The sequence below is a fragment of the Bos mutus genome, chromosome 8 (assembly GCF_027580195.1).
Source record: "Bos mutus isolate GX-2022 chromosome 8, NWIPB_WYAK_1.1, whole genome shotgun sequence".
NCBI lineage: Eukaryota > Metazoa > Chordata > Mammalia > Artiodactyla > Bovidae > Bos > Bos mutus.
In genome coordinates, this window is record NC_091624.1 from 1,826,833 (window position 1) to 1,845,874 (window position 19,042).

Consider the following 19,042-nt stretch of genomic DNA (forward strand, 5'->3'; position numbering starts at 1 on the left):
GGATGGGGAGACAGAGGCACACAGGAGGTGGGTCACCCGCCTGCAAAAGGCTCAGGCCGGAGTCCAGCTCTGCGAGGCCCCCGCACACGCAGAGCCTGTCCAGACCTCCGGCAACCCCACAGGCGGGCTGAGCGAATCCTCCCCTCCCCCTGGGTGAAGAAGCCTGCGCGCAGTGAAGACGCCAACAGTGACTCCTCAGTCCTCATCCAGCTCCTCCTCCCCTGGAGTGGGTCCCGGGGGGAGGGGACATTTTCGACGCATGAGGCAGGGAGATTGACAGTGAGGACTTCACGAAACTCAGATGGCTGCAGGTGGACCCTCTGCTCTTCAGAGGCTGGTCTGTCCGGCGTGCTGGCCACCAGCTGGGGACACAGTCTGGAGGAGGAGGGGCTCCAAGAACGTGAGGCCGGGGGGGCTCCGGGAGGCTGCCCTGGAGCCTTGAGCCCCAGGCACACACCCACCCACCACCCGTCCTGGGCCTCCAGGAGCATGGGGGATGAGGTCCAGTCCTCCGGGGGACATGCAACGGCCAGGCTCCCATCCAGGTCTCAGCAGAACGCCTGCCTGAAGGCGCCCGGGATGGATTCCAACCCGCACGGCGATGCATCACATCTTGATCCACCGTGCCTGCCCTCCTGGATTATTAAGCGCTTTCAGTCCCTTCACATAATAGGTCGACCCCAACGTGCTGAAGTTTAAATAAAGCCATAACTCACCTTAACCTGTCTCCCGTTTAATCACACCCAACATCTTGAATATTTCAAAAGGAGCACACATTAGCAGTTTTTAGACAAGGATGTGTGAAGGTCACATGGATTTATCCCCGAAGCAGGATGATGGATGCGGCCCGACTGTCATGAAGACAGAGTGCCCGCGGTGTGCTCACCCGAGGGGCTGTGTCCCCGGAGAGTCCGAGCGGTCCCCACAAGCTGGGGTCTGCACTGGCTGCAGAGGCACAGACGTCCGTGCGGTCCTGTTCCCATCAGCATTTTGTGAAGCAGTTACTCGTGTCTTAATCACCCAGGCAGGGGAGCACTGAGCATCAGCCCTGGAACCTCCCTGAGGAGGCAGGCAGGCAGGCACATGGCAGCTACAGGAGGCGCAGGGCATAGGGCTCCCGTCCCCGCTTCGCCTACCAGCACCCCGTGGGGACCATCGCCGCTAGGGCATGGGGTCCCCAGGCTGACTCGGTGTCCCCAACATGGGTGCCCCAGCTGACATCCTCTGTTGCTTTGAATGATACTAAACTGTGAGCTCTTCTGACCAGGACAGAGTTTTACCTGCTTCTATCCCTAGAATTTCACATCTCCAGTGCCCGAGCCCAGTACACATTTGCTCAAGTGCTGTGCTCAGATGCTCAGTTGTGACCGACTCTGTGCAACCCCATGGACTGCAGCCCTCCAGGCTCCTGTGTCCATGGGATTCTCCAGGCAAGAACACTGGAGTGGGCTGCCATTTCCTCCTCCAGGGTATCTTCCCAACCTAGAGATCAAACCTGCCTCTCCCGCATTGGGAGACGGATTCTTCACCCACTGACCACCTGGGAAGCCCATGTTTGCTGAAGGGAAGAGCTCAGATGCTACCCTGAGTGGCCGGTCCTCTGGCGCTCTGCCCTGACCACCTGCAAGACATCGAGCCGACTGTCGTCACTCCACCATTTAACACATTCCCTTGAAGTGTTTTAGTTTTGTTTAAGGTGCAGATTGTTTTTGGTGTGAACTCTGTTCGCTGAGCAACAACTCTCTCTGGAGGTTTAGGGCCCAGCTCCATGTTGTTATGACTGTCGTTGCTGTTCGTGACTGAGTGAAGGTCGCTCCCTCGTGTCCAACTCCTTGTGACCCCATGACTGTACAGTCCATGGAATTCTCCAGGCCATAATACTGGAGTGGGTAGCTTGTCCCTTCTCCAGGGGATCTTTCCAACCAGGGATTAAACCCAGGTCTCCTCCATGGCAGGCGGATTCTTTGCCAGCTAAGCCACAAGTGGTGTTCAGTCACTAAGCCGTGTCCAGCTCTTTGCAGCCCCACGGCTGCAGCAGGCCAGGCCCCCCTGTCCCTCACCATCTCCCAGAGTTTGCCCAAACGCCCAGTGTTCGCTTAGCACTGTGTGAGGTACAGATGATTTGAGGATAAGCATAAAATATTCCCATTAAGAAAAAAGAAAAGTCTCACATAAGCAACTTTTCAGCTTCAGGAATTAGAGAAAGAACTAAGCTCAGAGTTAGCAGGGGGAAGAAAATAATAAAGGTGAGAAATAAAACAGAAACCAGAAAAACATAAAGGCTTACACAACTAGCCATTTCTCTGAAAAGTTAAACAGACTTGGCAAACCTTCAGCCAGATTCCCCAAGAAAAAAAGAGACGATGCAAATTAAAAAAAAAAACAAAAACAGAAATGAAAGAGGAGGCATTATCACTGATACCACAGAAACACAAAGGATGAGCGACCACTATCGACAACAAACAGGGTCACCCAGGTGAGGGGACATTCCTAGAAACACGCAACCTGCCAAGAAGAAACGGAAAGTCTACACAGACCGACGAGTAAGGAGACTGAACCAGTCACCGAAAGCCTCCCCGTCACCACATCTGGAGTAAGGTTACTGAGCACCTGGACCTTGTGTTCATCAGCCTAAGCTGTGCCTTCAGGACGAGGGCCTTCTCTTTCTACAAACGAGGAAACGTGGCCTGGGACATGGAGATTCCCCAGAGTGCCCATCAGCAAAGGGGCTGTGAGCCTAACCCAGGCCCTCCGGCTGTAAACCGATGTTGCCCGTTTCTGCTTGAAATGCTGCTGTGAGGTTGGCGTTAGAGGCGCAGGGTCAGCAGGGCCGTCTTGGGTGTGAACGGCCCTGGGATCAGCACAGAGCCTGGCTTCACCCAGGCAAGCGGCACAGCGGTCCGGGTGGCGTCAGGGACCTGCCCACAGCACCGCCATCCTCTGCCCTTGGAGGCGCCGTGGAGCCCTGCAGCTGTCTCCATCTGACACAATGAACCTCCCCCAGGGCCGGCAGCAGACCTGGTCCCCCATATAAACACGAGCATCTATGCCAAGGCCTGGCTCCAGAACGGTCCCGCAAGATGGCTGTGCCTCCCAGGGAGAACGCGACGTCCCCAGTCACGGTCAGAGCTGAAGGCCGCCCCGCGGTCTGGAGACAGCCGAGCGCCAGCTGGCCATGCCCTCAGCAGCACCCGGGGGCGGGACGGGGAGTGTCCCACTACAGGCCAAGCTGTCCCCCCACCGGCCGCAGGTGCCCAGACCCGAGCAGCTCCTGTGGGGGGCACCCAGCCCCCCCCACCGCAGCCACCACGCAAGCACCATTCAGACGGCACCAAATGACAAGGGAGAGGCAATTCCGACATAACCGTTTTCCACACGCTTATTAAGCATAAGACACAACAGGGCATGAATTATTGTGCAAGAACTCCTGCCTCGAAGCAATTTTAGACACAGAAGTCGGGAGGATTCATCATTCTCATATATTCAGTCCTATTTTTCTTTTTGCACGCTATAGAAAAAATTCCTGTCTAAATCTCCTAAACTGATCATGGCTACATCAAAAAGTGGATGGGCCATCAGCTTCAGACGGCTGAAAATAAGGCAGCTGCTGGGCGGGAACAGCGCTCACGAGCTCCTCTCTCCGGGTCTGGATTCTGTTACTGGAGAGCATGATAAATAGCCTGTTTCTTATCGCACTCAAAAAACAAGGCTGGGGAAGGAAGCTGCTGTACAAGGCCCTGCGGGAGGGGCGCGGGGCAGGGCCGCCGGGTGGGCGGGGCCTCGAGGTGCAGGCGGAGCCCTTCCTCGGGCCAGGCACCAGCCTCTGGGCCCTGGGGACTCCCTCACGCCCCACCACGTGCGGGGAGCTCCGCCGACACCCAGGACTCAGAGCCCACCAAGCGCCCTGGCCTCCTGACGGCTCTGACTCCCAGCAGGTCAGAGGCGGCCGCACACCCTGCAGCTGCCCGTCGGGGGCGGGTGGCGGGGCGCAGCCTCGGGTAGTCGGGCAGTCGCTGACTTCCCTGCAGCCGCAGGCCCAGGGCTCACCCACGCCACACTGGCCCCTCCGGGCCAGGCCGCTAAGCAGTTCTCCCCTCCTTTAGCCTGAGCGGCTCGTGGCCTGCGGTGACAGGACGCAGGCTGAGGTCCTCCTGCCTTGGCCCCTGTGAACTGCTGCTCCCCGCCCGCCCCCAGGGCAAGCGCCGCCCTCCAGAGACATTCGGGGCGCAGATGAGGCCACTTCCCTGTGCACCTGAGCGGGTGAGCCACGGCGATGAGGGGCTTCCGAGGGTGTGCATGGGGCGCGGGTCAATCCCGGGCCCACCTCTCTAATGTGGGTGTGTACACAGCACCCCGACTCCCCCTAATGAGGAGGTTAGTGATCAACGACAGCAGTGATCCCTGCTGACCCCGTGAAGACACCTGACAGGCAGGGCAGGATTCTGGGGCCCCATGAGGCCCCCACCCACGGCCCTCCCCCCACAGGCCGGTCCTGGGAGGGCAGCAGCAGCTCTGGGCCGGCAGAGGGCGGGGGCAGCTCTCGGGCCTGGCTGGGGGCTCATCAGCTGGGCAGAGAATGCAGCGATGCTGGAAAAGAAGTCCAAGTCACCCCTACTCGGCCCAGCACGTGGACCCCGGGGCAAAGGGGCCAGGGCTCCACCCCCAAGACCCCCCGACCCCAACCCCTCACCCCCACCTCCCCCCCTCCCCCCGCAGCTGCAGCCCCTCTGGACACCCCCACCTCGGATGGGAGAGCCTGGCCCTGTTCTGACGCATGTCCCTGCCCCGCTCCTGCCCATCCAATGTACCCCCAGGCTTGGTAACCTGGAGACTTTATGGGGGTGTCCCAAGATCAAATCTGTTTCCCCTGGAGGCGTGCAGGGCCCAAGGTCACCAACCATGCTGGCCGGGGGGGCTCTGCACACATCTGACAACCTCTGCCCAGCCTCTGGCCTGGGTCTGCTCCGCCAGAGCTGGGCTTTTTCCCGGGGGCCTTCCCTGCCCCAGCCCTGCACTCGGGGGTGACGTGGGTCGCAGGAGACAGAAGGGTCGCCCAGCTCACTGGGGCACTGCCAGCGGACAAAGCAAAGGGACCAGTAAGGTCCGACGCTGCCAACACTGATGCCTGGCGGAAGCGACTCAGTTTACAGCCGCACGCCGGCCGGGTGCTGGGGACCTGCCGTCCTCCGGGAACCTTCCGGGCTGCGACGTCCCGATCACAGGAGCTGGCCCCTCTCCTGCTGACCCCGGGGTGGGAGTCGGAGGGGGGATCACACCGAGCTCTGGACACACCGGCTCAGGGAGGAACACATCCCGAGTGCAGCCAGACCCAGGGAACACGCGCTGTTCTCACGTCATTTCACCACCTTCACATCTGGATGTGTAAGCATAGAGGGAGCCTGCAGCCGTGCCAAGCAGCCTGGCGCCGCCCCGCTCGCGGTGTGAGAGCGTCTCCTCTTGCCCAGCCAGGGCCCAGGCAGCCCGCATGCGGGCCACAAGTCTGACTTTTATTCCTGCCTAGGGGAGTCCAGCCCACGGAGTGCAGAATCACCAGAGATGTCCGACCAGTACACGGCCGGGAGCGGGGACTCACAGAGACCACAGTCCTGCCACATCCTGCCTCTCCGCGTGGCCCAGCAAACCGTTTCCTCCCCGTGAGACCCTCCCACCCCCCAGATGCTCAGGAGCCTCATGCCCAGCCCGTCCTGGGTCCCGGTATGCTCACAGGGACTCTGCACCTATGGAATTAAATCTGATTTTCTCCTGTCGTCTGTCTCCTGTTAATTCTTAGATCAGACAGAAGAAACTAGAAAGGGGAGAGAGATTTTACCTTTCCCAACACATATGATTTCTGATCTTTTGCAATTTTAGAATATTTTAAAATGGACTGACCTGCATGTGTTCCTACTAAGATGACCATTGATGGCCATACACACTTAGGGTCCTAAGTGATAAATTAATTTACTCCCGCATAGAGCTGTGAAGGCATCCAGCTCTCACCAGAGGTAACCGAGGTGTCCCCGGGGACACCCCATGACTGCGCTGGGCCGGGCCTGCGCCCCAGAACCCTGTGCAGGGAGCCCTCACCGTCCTGCCGGACCCCAGCGGGCTCAGGGTGCGCTGGCCGAGGAACCGCTGCACACGACTCAGGCAGGAAAACGCAAGGCTAACCAAGGGGCTGGAGTCCTGGGAGGCGCCTCAGAGAGGTGACAGCTGGACTCGGTCTCAGAGGATGAGCCAGGGACACCAGGGGAGGTGGAGGTGGGCGGGACAGGTGGGGGCGGGGCAGCCGCCATGACTGGGTGACGGTGACGCTGGAAACCCCAGGTCACCGCATGTCCACGTCAGGACAGCTGGACTTGGGGGCACCCCTCCTGGGCGCGTGGGCCTGGGTGTTGCCCCGCTGTGGCCGCATGGACAGTCCCAGGCTGGGCTCAGGTCCACCTCTGGCTGGAGCCACCAGGGAGCAAGCTCCAATTTTTTGAGTTTTGAGGACCGAGGGTCTGTAGCCCACCTTCCCTCTGCCTTGACTCTGGGTTCCCACCTGGCCCGCAGACTGGAGGGACCCACTGCCCAGAGCCGGAGGCCAGCCCAGGCCTGCATCCCAGCACCAATCCATGCAGAGTCCACACGCGTTCAGTCGGTGCCAAGTGGGAGTGAGGTGACGCTGCTGGTCCTCCAGCGTCCAGTCGGGGGAGAGCGCGCAGGGCCAGCCTTTCCAAGCTGAACGCGCTGGCTCCACGAAGGGCGCCCGGGAGAGGGGTTCACCGACAACCTAGGGCTTAGTGGGAAGGCGTCCGGGTGACCGAGGCAGGCGGTGACCGTGCGGTGACAAAGAGGCCGTCAGCCTCACAGCGCGGGACCCAAGGTGCGTGGCGGCCAGGGTCGGGGCCTCGACCGGGGCAGACTCGGGGCACCGGCAGCGTCAGCGCCCCCCCGGGTGGGGCAGGCCCACCCGCCCGTCCTCCAGGCTGAGACCGGGAAGACAGAACGGAGCCCCAGGGAGGACGCCAGCGGCCACCGCTGCTGTTACTCCATTTAATCTCGCGAGAAGATGACGTCGACGTCAGGGAAACAAATCACAGGGAAACGCCCAACAGCCCTCAGAGCGGAAGGAGCGCGTGCGCCCCGCTTGGCCTGGGCACCTGTGTTGGTCTCTGGGGCAGAGGCAGCAGGCGCAGAGGCCAGCGGGCGGAAGCCCTGTCACTGTTCATGGGCACCCGTGTCCGACGGGGCTCTGCCTGGAAAGCCTGGGCCCCACACGCCGCGGCTGCAGTCCCGCGGCGGCCCGGCACTCACAGCAGGATGTGGTACTTCAGCGCCCGGGGCACGCGGTTGATGACGAGCCTCCCGTCGTAGCTCAGGGAGGCGAACAGCCAGGGGTCGGCTGAGGACCAGTCCACGGCGTACACACTGTCCTCGTGTTCCTCGTAGGTGGCGATGACACTGTCCTGCGGGGGCTCCTGGCTCCTGCAAGGCACCGACACACGTGAGGGGCGGGCACCCTGCCCCAGCCGCAGGCCTGGTCCCAGGAGCCTGGGGGCGGGGCGGGGGGCGTCTACTGCTCAACACCTCCCGGAGGCAGAGCCCAGGGCCACCCCAGAGGGGTCTCAGGGCCGTGGGGGAGGCTGTCTACTGCCCGACACCTCCTCCTGGAAGCAGGAGCCCAGGGCCACCCCCAGAGGGGTCTCAGGGCCACAGAGACCATCTACTGCCGGACACCTCCTCCTGGGGGCAGGAGCCCAGGGCCACCCCTAGAGGGCCCTACAGGCCAGGGTGGGGTGCCATCCACTGCCCGACACCTCCTCCTGGGGGCAGGAGCCCAGGGCCACCCCTAGAGGGCCCTACAGGCCAGGGTGGGGTGCCATCCACTGCCCGACACCTCCTCCATGAGCCCTGGAGCAGGACGTGCTTGTGCTCAGCGGACGGTGGCTGAGTGGAGAACGGCTGATGGTCTGGTGGCGTCTGACAGAGGGACCTGGGGACCAAACAGCACAGTCCAAGGGTGGGCAGAGGGAGCCCCAGCCTGGACCAGGTGCGGGGCTGGCCGGAGCCGGCGGGAAGGGCCAGCAGGTCCTAGCTGGGGTTTTGACTTCCCCATCAACCGCTACAAACAGGGCTTATGTGTCCCTTCCCTGGGACGCCGGGCGGACGGCACTCACACACGCAGACCCCCGGGAGCCTGCGGAGCTGCGCCGCCCACCCAGCTGCAGAGAGCACAGGCCTGCAGCTGTTTCGCCGGAGGGCCTCGGGCGCTGCCTCCCGTCTCACCCACGCTCTCAGTACGCAGAACCCTTCTCGGGAGACCCCACCCCATGTACCCCAAGTCCCTGCGCTCCGGGACACTTCTCGGGAGACCCCACCCCGCGAGTCCCTCCTCCCCGGCTCCAGGACCCTTCTCGGGAGACCCTGCCCCACCTGCCCCCTGGTCTTGGGCTCCGAGGCCCTTCTTGGGAGACCCTGCCCCACCTGCCCCCTGGTCTTGGGCTCCGAGGCCCTTCTCGGGAGACCCCGCCCCACTTGCCCCCTGATCCAGGGCTCCGGGACCCTTCTCAGGAAACCCTGCCCCGCCTGCCCCCTGGTCTTGGGCTCCAAGGCCCTTCTCGGGAGACCCCGCCCCACCTGCCCCCTGATCCAGGGCTCTGGGACCCTTCTCGGGAAACCCTGCCCTGCCTGCCCCCTGGTCCCAGGCTCCGGGACCCTTCTCGGGAGACCCCACCCCACATGCCCCCTGGTCTCAGGCTCCGGGGCCCTTCTCCGGAGAGCCTGCCCCGCCTGCCCCCTGATCCAGGGCTCCGGGGCCCTTCTCAGGAGACCCCACCCTGCCTGCCCCCTGATCCGGGGCTCCAGGACACTTCTCGGGAGACCCCGCCCCGCGTGCCCCCTGGTCTCCGGCTCCGGGGCCTTTCTCGGTAGACCCCGCCCCGCCTGCCCCCTGATCCAGGGCTCCGGGGCCCTTCTCAGGAGACCCCACCCTGCCTGCCCCCTGATCGGGGGCTCCGGGACCCTTCTCGGGAGACCCACCCCACCTGCCCCCGGTCCCGGGCTCTGGGGCCCTTCTTGGGAGACTCCGCCCCACGTGCTCCCTGGTCCTGGGCTCTGGGACCCTTCTCGGGAGACCCCGCCCCACGTGCCCCCTGGTCTCGGGCTCAGGATCCCACTAGCCCCCAGCCCTGTCCTCCCAGGAAGCCGGCCTGCGGTGGCCAGCAGGCAGCCTGGTACAAACCCTTCCTACAAGTCCTTAGGGGGATTCCGTTCCCCCGAGTCACTAAGATGTGTGGACCAACCCCAGGAGCCGGCTGGCAGGAAACTGAGCCAGCTCACAATGATGCCATCTCCGGGCACGCCTGCCAGCCGCATGCCTGCCTCCCCTCCTGGTGAGCTTGTCTGAAGCTGCCACGGGCAGGTGGGGCCCCTGGACCACTTGGGGCCAACGAGCCGGCTGCTGGCTCTGTTTCCGGTACAGACAGGACGCAGACTCCTGCCTGGCCGAGAGCAGACAGGACAGCGGAGAACCCCGAGCCCTGCACGTGGCAGGCCGCTGGACTGAAGCCACCGCAGTTGTGTCTAAATGCTGTGTTTCCCAGCGTCTGAATGAAAAATGACGGCGTCAAGGGAGACGATCGACAGGTCGCTGCCAAGTCAGCCTCTCACACGGGGATTTTTCCCTGTAACTCAGTTGGTAAAGAATCCTCCTGCAGTGCGGGAGACCCAGCTTAGATCCCTGGGTTGTGAAAATCCGCTGGAGAAGGGATAGGCTACCCACTCCAGTATTCTTGGGCTTTCCTGGTGGCTCAGCTGGTAAAGAATCAGACCGCGATGCAGGAGACCTGGGTTCAATCCCTGGGTTGGGAAGGTCCCCTGGAGAAGGGAAAGGCTACCCACTCCAGTACTCTGGCCTGAAGACTCCCACGACCTGTGTATCTATGGGGCACACCAAAGAGTCGGACACGACTGAGCAGCTTTCACTTTCACTTGGGCGGTCGTGGGGCAGCGGAAGCAATCAGACGACAGCAGAGAGTGAGGAAGGGCAGGACAGGAAGACAAGCCCTCTTGCGCTCCAGGGCTCAGGCTGCCTGACTCAATGGGCTCTACTCCAGACCCCCAGCCCCAGATCTGACTCCAGGGAGGCCTGAATCACACTCCCGCACACCAGAAGCCAGCCACCACACACGGAGACACTTCCTCCCCAGAGCAAGGGGTCTCCTTCAATACCCAGGCTGCTAACGCAGGGCACCGGCCTTCCTGGGTGTTGCCGCCCTGGACCAGGGTGCCCTGCGTGAGCCCCAAAGCCCAGGGCGAAGAGAGGGCCCCTGAGCAGACGCAAGCAGGGTTGGAAGGTCCGGGGGAAAGACACCACCAAGACAAGACGTTGTGGCTGTCAGGGCAGGCACCGTGAAGAGGCCCCAGCGCCGCCTCGGGGCCTCTCCGGGGAAGCGGCGTGGGGGCACGGAGCTCGTCTGGGCCTGCGGTCCCACCCCGCCACCTGCCAGCAGGGGCAGATGGGCCGCAACCTGACCCAGGACGGCACAGCGAGCAGGACGCCCAGTGCAGCCTGCCCCACAGGGCATCCCGAGGGCCAGCGTGGGCCTCGGCTCACTCCCGAGGGCGCAGACCGGCCGCGGTCCTCACAACCTCACCTGTAAAGCTTGGCAAGAACGTGAACAGACACGCGTTTCAGAGGCCACACCAGACGGCATTGCTGAGCCACCCAACTCCATCACCCACACGCCCGATACCACCACAGGGACCTGGAGACGCTCCCGCACGCCTGGGCCGCCCATCGCAAGCGCTTACTTCTCCTCCAGCCGGCGCTCCTCCTGGTCACTCAGGTCGTCGTCATCAACCAGGTGGCCGAAGGGCTCGGAGGAGATGGACACCATGTTGGAGAGGATGACTCTGCTGTCGCTGCTGCCCGTGAGGACCAGCTGGTCATGCGAGTGGTTGTAGCGGACGTTCCACACCCTGGGGGCAGGGGGAGAGGGCGCTGGGACCATCGGCCCTCCTGGACGGGGCAGCCTCATCCCGCTCAGGCCAACACCGGGTGGTGGTCAGCAGGGGCAGCTCGCAGCGCAGCCTGAAACCTTGTAAATCCCGACTGACAGACACAACCGGACGGCAGCAGGGACCGCAGGGGGCCCCTGGACTCACTGTGCAGCGTGCACACAGGCTGCCCAGGGCGCCCAAGGTCATAACTGCCTGAGAAGCACAGCGCGGACTAGAGACGACCGAGACACGAGCCGGCCCCGGGCGGCCTCCAGGAACACTGCCCCGGCCAGGGCTGCCCTCACGCCTGGTCTGGTCACTAGGCCCAGCTTCCTTCTGACCCACAGGACCCGAGCTCACTGCGCTGAGCCACCCACTCAGCAGCTGCTGCAGACCCGGGACTGGAGGGTGGGCAGCAGACAGCCAGACAGCCCACTCTGGTCCAGAGGACGGGAGCTTCTTCCTGGACTGCAGGAATGACCGAACTGTCTCAACTGTACTCCAGCATTCAAATGGTAAATACACATGAGCACACACACGTGCACGCACAGAAGTGTACACGCCCACAGCAGTACACAGACATGCACGCAGATGCAAGCACACACGTACACGCACGCAGCAGCACATGCTGACATGTGGACAGACGTAAGCACACACAGGCACACGCACGCATCCAGACGAGCGCACACACACACATGCACACACAACATCACACACAGGCACACACACGCATCCAGACGAGCGCACACACACATATGCACACACAACATGCTTTATTTGGACAAAAACTGGCTCACACTACACATGATTTTCTCCAACTTGATCTCTTTCACTTAGCAAAAAGCCCCCAGCATGTGGTGAACGCACAGAAACGACACATTAGGGAGAACAGCGGGTCTTGGGTGCACTGCGTGCTGCGTGCCCAGCCCTGCCTCACACCCTCACCATCCCCCACATGGATGCTGCTGGACTGACCTATCTGACCTCCTACCACTGGGCACTGGGGGTCTCCACCCCCTGCATGGCGCACAATGCCTCAGGAACATCTGTGCACGTTCATTTTTGCATACGTGAACCAGCACTATTTCAAGAGAAGACAGAATCTAATGCTTTTCTTTTCCTACGTTTATGAATCACATTCAGATTTGGAATTAGTATTTCTTTAGCAAAAATAAAACTGGTTGATTGAATGAATCACAGCAGCACAAACTAGGCTGGTATCTGCCTTTCCAAACGGTGACATAATCAGCAAGATAAAGCACCTAATTACCGCCCCCCCGCCCCCGCCCCGCCAGGCACGCACCAGTGGGAGTGCTCCTCCAGGGTCTTGACGGGTTCAGCGACGTTGCGGGTGTCCCAGAACTTCACCTTGCAGTCGTCCCCGCAGCTGGCCAGGTAGTACTGCTTGTTGGGGTTGAAGTCCAGGTCCCGCACCAGCTGGCCATGAGCGCTCTCGATGCAGTAGATCTGGCTGGGAGCGGGCAGTGGACACACAGGTAAGAGGGGGGACATGGGAAGCACTGCCCCCCACATCCCCTCCCAGACCCTGGCCAGCGTGGGGTCTGGGCTGGGGGCTCCTGCTCGCAGTCCGCACCTGTGACCCTGCAGATGGGGGCTGCCTGGCAGCTCTCAAGGGGGTGACCTGGCATCTTGATGAGAGGGAGCCGGAGGGAGGGGACTGTCACGGAGGAGCAGAGACAGACTGGACAGCCCACGTCCAGAAGGACCAGAGACATAGAAAGGGGGTGGAAAGCAGGATACGGTGCTGACAGTGTCAGGAGACACAGAGACAGAAGAGGAAGGAGAAGCTAGAGAAACACTGAGGGAGACTGCCTGTCATGGCCAGGCCCGTCCCTCACCCACGCACACAGCCTGGGTGCCAACACGGCGGCGGGAGGGGCTGAGTCGGCCACGGCTGTTTAGAGTGCACACGTGCACATGTGTGCGCATGCACACACGTGTGTACACAATGCACGCAGCACACATGCACGTGTGTGCCCACACGGGTACATGTGTCCACATATACAGGTGTATACGCCCACACACGTGTGCAGGGGAGAACAACATACGTGCAGGTGTACACACATGTACGCAATGCACATAGCACACACGCATGTGTGTGCCCGCACGGGAACATGTACCCACACATACGGGTGCACATGCCCACACACGTGTGCAGAGGAGAACAACATACGTGCAGGTGTGCACACATGTATGCAATGCACATAGCACACACGCATGTGTGTGCCCGTACGGGTACATGTGTCCACACATACGGGTGTACATGCCCACACACGTGTGCAGAGGAGAACAACATACGTGCAGGTGTACACAGATGTACGCAATGCACATAGCACACACGCATGTGTGTGCCCACACGGGTACATGTGCCCACACATACGGGTGTACATGCCCACACACGTGTGCACAGAAGAGCAGGCACACACACACATGCACGCACAGACCTGACTGATGCCCCACCGCCCAGCTCCAAGCCGCCTCTCACAAGAGTGTGGAATTACACTGTTGCGTCTCTACCGCAACCCCCTCTCACGTCACACACCCAAACCAGAGGAGCGGTCATCCTGAGGTGGGACAGCGGCTTTGGACAAGAGGTCTGCGTCCAGCAGGATGGACGAGGCCTAGCACAGCCCCAGGACATGCCTGTCATTTCTCCCTCTCCACGTGCTGCTCTGGGGGAGCGCCCCCTCCTGTAGGTGCTGGGTCACGTGCTCCCTGCAGCTCCCGGGGAGCAAAACCCCAGGCCTCCATGCTCCATGCCCATCATTCCGCCCTCTCCGCATGCTGCTCTAGGGGAGCATCCCCTCCTGCAGGCGCTGGGTCACGTGCTCCCTGCAGCTCCCGGGGAGTGGCACCCCAGACCTCCATGCTCCCACTCACAGCAACGACTTAGTCCTTTCCATCTTTGCTCCCAGGCCGGGTTTTCCAGCCCAAAGCCACTTAAATCAGGAACTGGTTTCTAATTCTGTACCTTTCCAATAGCCTAGTAATTTCTTCCTAAAGCAAGAAGCCCAAGCTTCAAGATTTTGAGAAGTAAGTAGGGAAATGGATAAAACCAAGCCTGCTGAGGTCCCAGGGCCTGCGGAGTGCTGACCCAGGCTTTCCTGCCGGCTCTAGGCACGGCAGCCTGAACACAAAAGCCCTGTGTACCCCCCGAGCAGCGCCGGAAGCAGCCGGCTGAGGAGGTGCACAGGCTGTGGGCAGGAGAGAGACCGTGTTGAGAAAAGCCTGGCTCACCCACTGCCCAGCACCCCAGGGACGCCCTCCAGGGACGGTGGGCAAGGGGGCTGCAGGGTGCCGCCCCTCAGGCCCTGGATTTGGGGTCTGTGAGTTTAGCTTTTGAGGTTCTCATATAGACCCCCAAAATCTTCACATCCTTCAAGGAACGCTAAGAATAGGGAAAGGCGGCCACAGGCCCTGGAGGCATGCATTCTGGTCCCGAGCCCCCACAGTCTGAGCCCACAGCTTTCAGCACCTCACAGCAAACCCCGCATAGCCCGGCACAGACACACACGTCGATTATGGATTACCCCCTGCACTTTCATGGGGCCCCGGACCGAGATTTAAGGTGGTGCCCCCGCCCTTGAAGGCAACAGGAGCTATTTCCCGACCTCCGTCTCTGCAGCTTAGTGATAAATTACGGTGTGCTGAGGGGATAAACTGTATCTTAGAAAAGATTGCCGTGCTCCCGTTGCCATGACAACAGAGCGCACCCCGTCACTCCTCTGCCCGTCAACACCACACCTGGTGCAGAGAAGCTGCTCTCTCTGCTCTGTCAGCGGCGAGGGCCGTGGGCCGCCTGTGTGATCAGCGGCGAGGGCCGCCTGTGTGATGCCTTAGGTGACTCTCTCTGCTCTGTCAGCGGCGAGGGCCGCCTGTGTGATCAGCGGCGAGGGCCGCCTGTGTGATGCCTTAGGTGACAAAGTGTGATCGCCCCCTGGCGTGCACCCCGGAGACACAGCAGCCCTCACCTTGGAGTCTCCCATCACGGGACCCGGGAGCCCGCGATCACCGTCTGGAGCCTGAGCTGCTGCGAAAGCCTGACCCGGATCTCCAAGGGAGACCACGGCTGCCAAAGGGCACCCAGAGGAGCCAGACCACCAGTGAGGGGCTTGGACCCACAGCCCCTGGTGTACTGAAGGCGGGGTCAGAGGAGGAAGGCGGCTGTGCAACTCCCTACAACACCAAGACGGACACACACCGGCCGTGTGGCCCCCAACAGAGCTGACCCGACCCGAGCCAGGAGGACGGGGGCGGGGCGGGGCGGGGCGGGGTGGGGCTCCGGGCGCGAGTCCTGTCCGCAGGCACTGACCTCATGGTCCGCGTGTCCCACCCTCGGATAGCCGTGTCATTCGCCGTGGCCACCTGGGAGCAGTTGTGATGTGGGCTCCAGCGGCCCGTTGTGAACTTCAGCTGTCCTTTCCCTTCCAGGGACGCTGAGCTGGCCAGCTGTGGGTTTGGGGATATTTTCAAAGGAAGAAGGAAAGATAAGTAATTCGAACTCTATTCAGAATGTTTAAGATGATATCTTGTACAGGATATCGTTGAAGATAATTATTGAAAATAATTAGGAAGCTGTGTCTTTGTTTTCTTCCCTTAAAAGACAAGAATGTTTGAACCATATTTGCAAAAAAACGTATATATATATATATATATATATATATATACATTTATAAAATGAAGCACAGCAAAAAAATAGCAAGGGTATTAATAGAGCCTCTCTCAGACAGGATTTGCCTGTGTGTGATTAGAGGATCTGCTCAAATCTGAGGCAATCATACAGAACAGCCCGAGCATCAGCCTCCTCCAAAGACAAGGATGAGGCAGTAGGGGTCTGCAAGCCCCAGGTGCCGAGGGACCAACGGCCACGACCTGACCACACACGTGCTCAGACAGTCCCCGCCCGGCCTCAAGGGTCTCTGGCTCTGTTACTTGGGGGTTAATTAACCCCAGTAGGTAACAGTGGAGACCCTGGAGACCACCAGCCCTGGGAGAGCCTGGAGACGGGCGCCCCATCCCACTGCCCAACCGCCCTCGATCTTCCGCACAAAGGCCTGTCACTTGGTGGGGACGGACACAGGGGGCTCCAGGCTTGTCTGTGGCCCTCAGACACTCGCCCCTCCGTGACCCACTTCACTTAACCCTGAATACCAGTCTTGCCCTGCAGAACCTCTGAGAGGGGCCCGGGGTGGCCACCGCAGTGCTGGACGGAGGCCCCAGGAATTTATCAGGCCCAGACTCAGCCCCACCAGGCGTGGCCCACAAGGCAGATGGTCAGTGCAAGGGGATTCGACCAGAACCTGGGGAAAACCACCCGCTTCCTCTCCCGGGAGCCTGGCCCGGTTAAGAAGTCTGACAGCAGAGACGTCTTTAAGAATGACTCTGATCCAGGGCCCCACTTATGGTGTGACTGCAGCATCAGGGGTCACCGCCCAGGAGGCACTGACCAGCTGGATGCACCTCACCTCTTCCTTGGACAGTCTCAACCTGTCCCAGAAAACCTTTCTCCCCAAAACCCACTTTCCCGCCTCACCAACTCTGCAAAGCACGTGGATGACGGGCCTCGTGCCAGCCCGTCTTGGCGCTAGTCCTCGTGGGCACATGCGCTCCTCTCCCGGGGACAGAACACCTGGAGTCCGTGCCCCAAGTGCCGGACAGAGGCCTGCAGGGTCAGGACAGTGTCTCGTCTCTAAGGAAGCTCACAGACAGTCACCCATCCGGGTTCAAGGGGAGCCCTCCTGGGTGCCCGCCCTGGCCCCCAATCCATAACCAGGAGCAAGCGCCAGGTCGAACCCTTAACAAACGTCACCGCCAGTCAAGCTCCCCGCGCTGCCTCTACACGGATTCTGTCGGCCTCCAAGGGAAGGAAAGGCCGCGAAACTGACCAACACCCTGCCTCCAACACCCACACTGAGTGGCCTCTGGCCAACAGTCCACGAGGAACCCAGACCCTCTGTCCAAGCACACCCGAGAGCTCTCCAATGAGACCCCTAGCCCGCAGCCTCGCCAGCCTTGAGGTTCCAGACTTCTGACGGTCCCCACAGAAACTGCATGATGGCCAGTGGGAAGCGCTAACTCGGGGGCGCCTGTCAGGGAGCATGGGTAACTGACAAGACCCCACGTGAACTCAGCAGTGGAGACCCCCACAGAGAGGGCAGGGGCCCCGCCCAAGGTCACAGCTGCCCTGCAGAACGCGTCCGGCTCCCGCTCCACCACTCCCTCTACCACAGGAACCAGCAGGGCCGCAGAGCGCCGCGCCCACGGGTGCCAAGACGTCTGCGAGGCAGGTTCTAGTGAAAGCCTGAAAGACAGCTCACCGTCAGCTTTTCAAGGGGCTACTCGGGGCAGCCAGCATGGTGCAAGTTGTTAAGGTTAATCAATCACTTTTTCTGGTTTCCTGGTGACATGGAGACAGAACTCAGCAAGAACTCCAGAGGGTGCAGTGCACACGGTAATCTGCTTCCAGCATTAAAGAGAAATATTCAGTGCTTCCTGGTCCAGGAAGAGTGATGAAAGGCTCCCCCAAACCCTCTCAGAAGAGCGACTGGTGCAGGACAAGAACAAAGAAGGCACCGCCGACGAACAAAACGCTGGGACTCAAGCCAGCAGGGGCAGTCCAAGGAGAGTCTCGGCGTGAGGTTTCCAGAGCCCCAAGCAGCACCCCCGTCACCAAGCCCCGCAGTATGGAGCGGGGGCAGGACTGGGCAGACCTGGGCCAGGAGCAGGACTCAGCATAGAGAGGGGGCAGGACTCAGCATGGAGACGGGGAGGACTCAGCATGGAGACGGGGAGGACTCAGCATGGAGATGGGGAGGACTCAGCATGGAGCAGGGGCAGGACTCAGCATGGAGCAGGGGCAGGACTCAGCGTGGAGATGGGGAGGACTCAGCGTGGAGATGGGGAGGACTCAGCGTGGAGCGGGGGCAGGACTCAGCATGGAGACGGGGAGGACTCAGCGTGGAGATGGGGAGGACTCAGCGTGGAGCGGGGGCAGGACTCAGCATGGAGACGGGGAGGACTCAGCGTGGAGATGGGGAGGACTCAGCGTGGAGCGGGGGCAGGACTCAGCATGGAGACGGGGAGGACTCAGCGTGGAGCGGGGGCAGGACTCAGCATGGAGCAGGGGCAGGACTCAGTGTGGAGACGGGGAGGACTCAGCGTGGAGCAGGAGCAGGACTCAGCATGGAGCATGGGCAGGACTCAGCGTGGAGACAGGGAGGACTCAGCGTGGAGCGGGGGCAGGACTCAACGTGGAGCGCGGGCAGGACTCAGCATGGAGACAGGGAGGACTCAGTGTGAAGCAGGGGAAGGACTCAGCGTGGAGACGGGGAGGACTCAGCGTGGAGCGGGGGCAGGACTCTGTGGAGACAGGGAGGACTCAGCGTGGAGCGGGGGCAGGACTCAGCGTGGAGCGGGGGCAGGACTCAGCGTGGAGCGCGGGCAGGACTCAGCGTGGAGACGGAGAGGACTCAGCGTGGAGCGGGGGCAGGACTCAGCGTGGAGACGGGGAGGACTCAGCGTGGAGCGGGGGCAGGACTCAGCGTGGAGACGGGGAGGACTCAGCGTGGAGACGGGGAGGACTCAGCGTGGAGATGGGGAGGACTCCGCGTGGAGCGGGGGCAGGACTCAGCATAGAGACGGGGCAGGACTCAGCGTGGAGCGGGGGCAGGACTCTGTAGAGACAGGGAGGACTCAGCGTGGAGCGGGGGCAGGACTCAGCGTGGAGACAGGGAGGACTCAGCGTGGAGACAGGGAGGACTCAGCGTGGAGACGGGGAGGACTCAGCGTGGAGCGGGGGCAGGACTCAGCGTGGAGACGGGGAGGACTCAGCGTGGAGCGGGGGCGGAACTCAGCGTGGAGACGGGGAGGACTCCGCGTGGAGCGGGGGCAGGACTCCGCATGGAGACGGGGAGGACTCCGCGTGGAGACCGGGAGGACTCCCCGTGGAGCGGGGGCAGGACTCAGCATAGAGACGGGGCAGGACTCAGCGTGGAGTGGGGGCAGGACTCAGTGTGGAGAGGGGGTAGGACTCAAG

General features: G+C 61.6%; 1 protein-coding gene across 4 annotated transcripts in view; it reads right to left on the minus strand.

Annotated features, from left to right (window-relative positions):
* Positions 1–5,944: 5,944 nt before the first annotated feature.
* Positions 5,945–19,042, minus strand: part of EIPR1 (EARP complex and GARP complex interacting protein 1) — a 67,790-nt gene continuing 54,692 nt past the window's right edge. For all 4 annotated transcript variants that reach the window (XM_005889367.3, XM_070374966.1, XM_070374965.1 and 1 more), the window contains 4 exons: positions 15,320–15,456; positions 12,290–12,457; positions 10,798–10,965; positions 5,945–7,470 (listed from right to left, as the gene is read on the minus strand). In XM_005889367.3, coding sequence (XP_005889429.2) covers positions 7,296–7,470; positions 10,798–10,965; positions 12,290–12,457; positions 15,320–15,456 — 648 coding nt within the window. In that variant the 3' untranslated portion in view covers positions 5,945–7,295. The remainder of the gene's footprint in view (positions 7,471–10,797; positions 10,966–12,289; positions 12,458–15,319; positions 15,457–19,042) is intronic.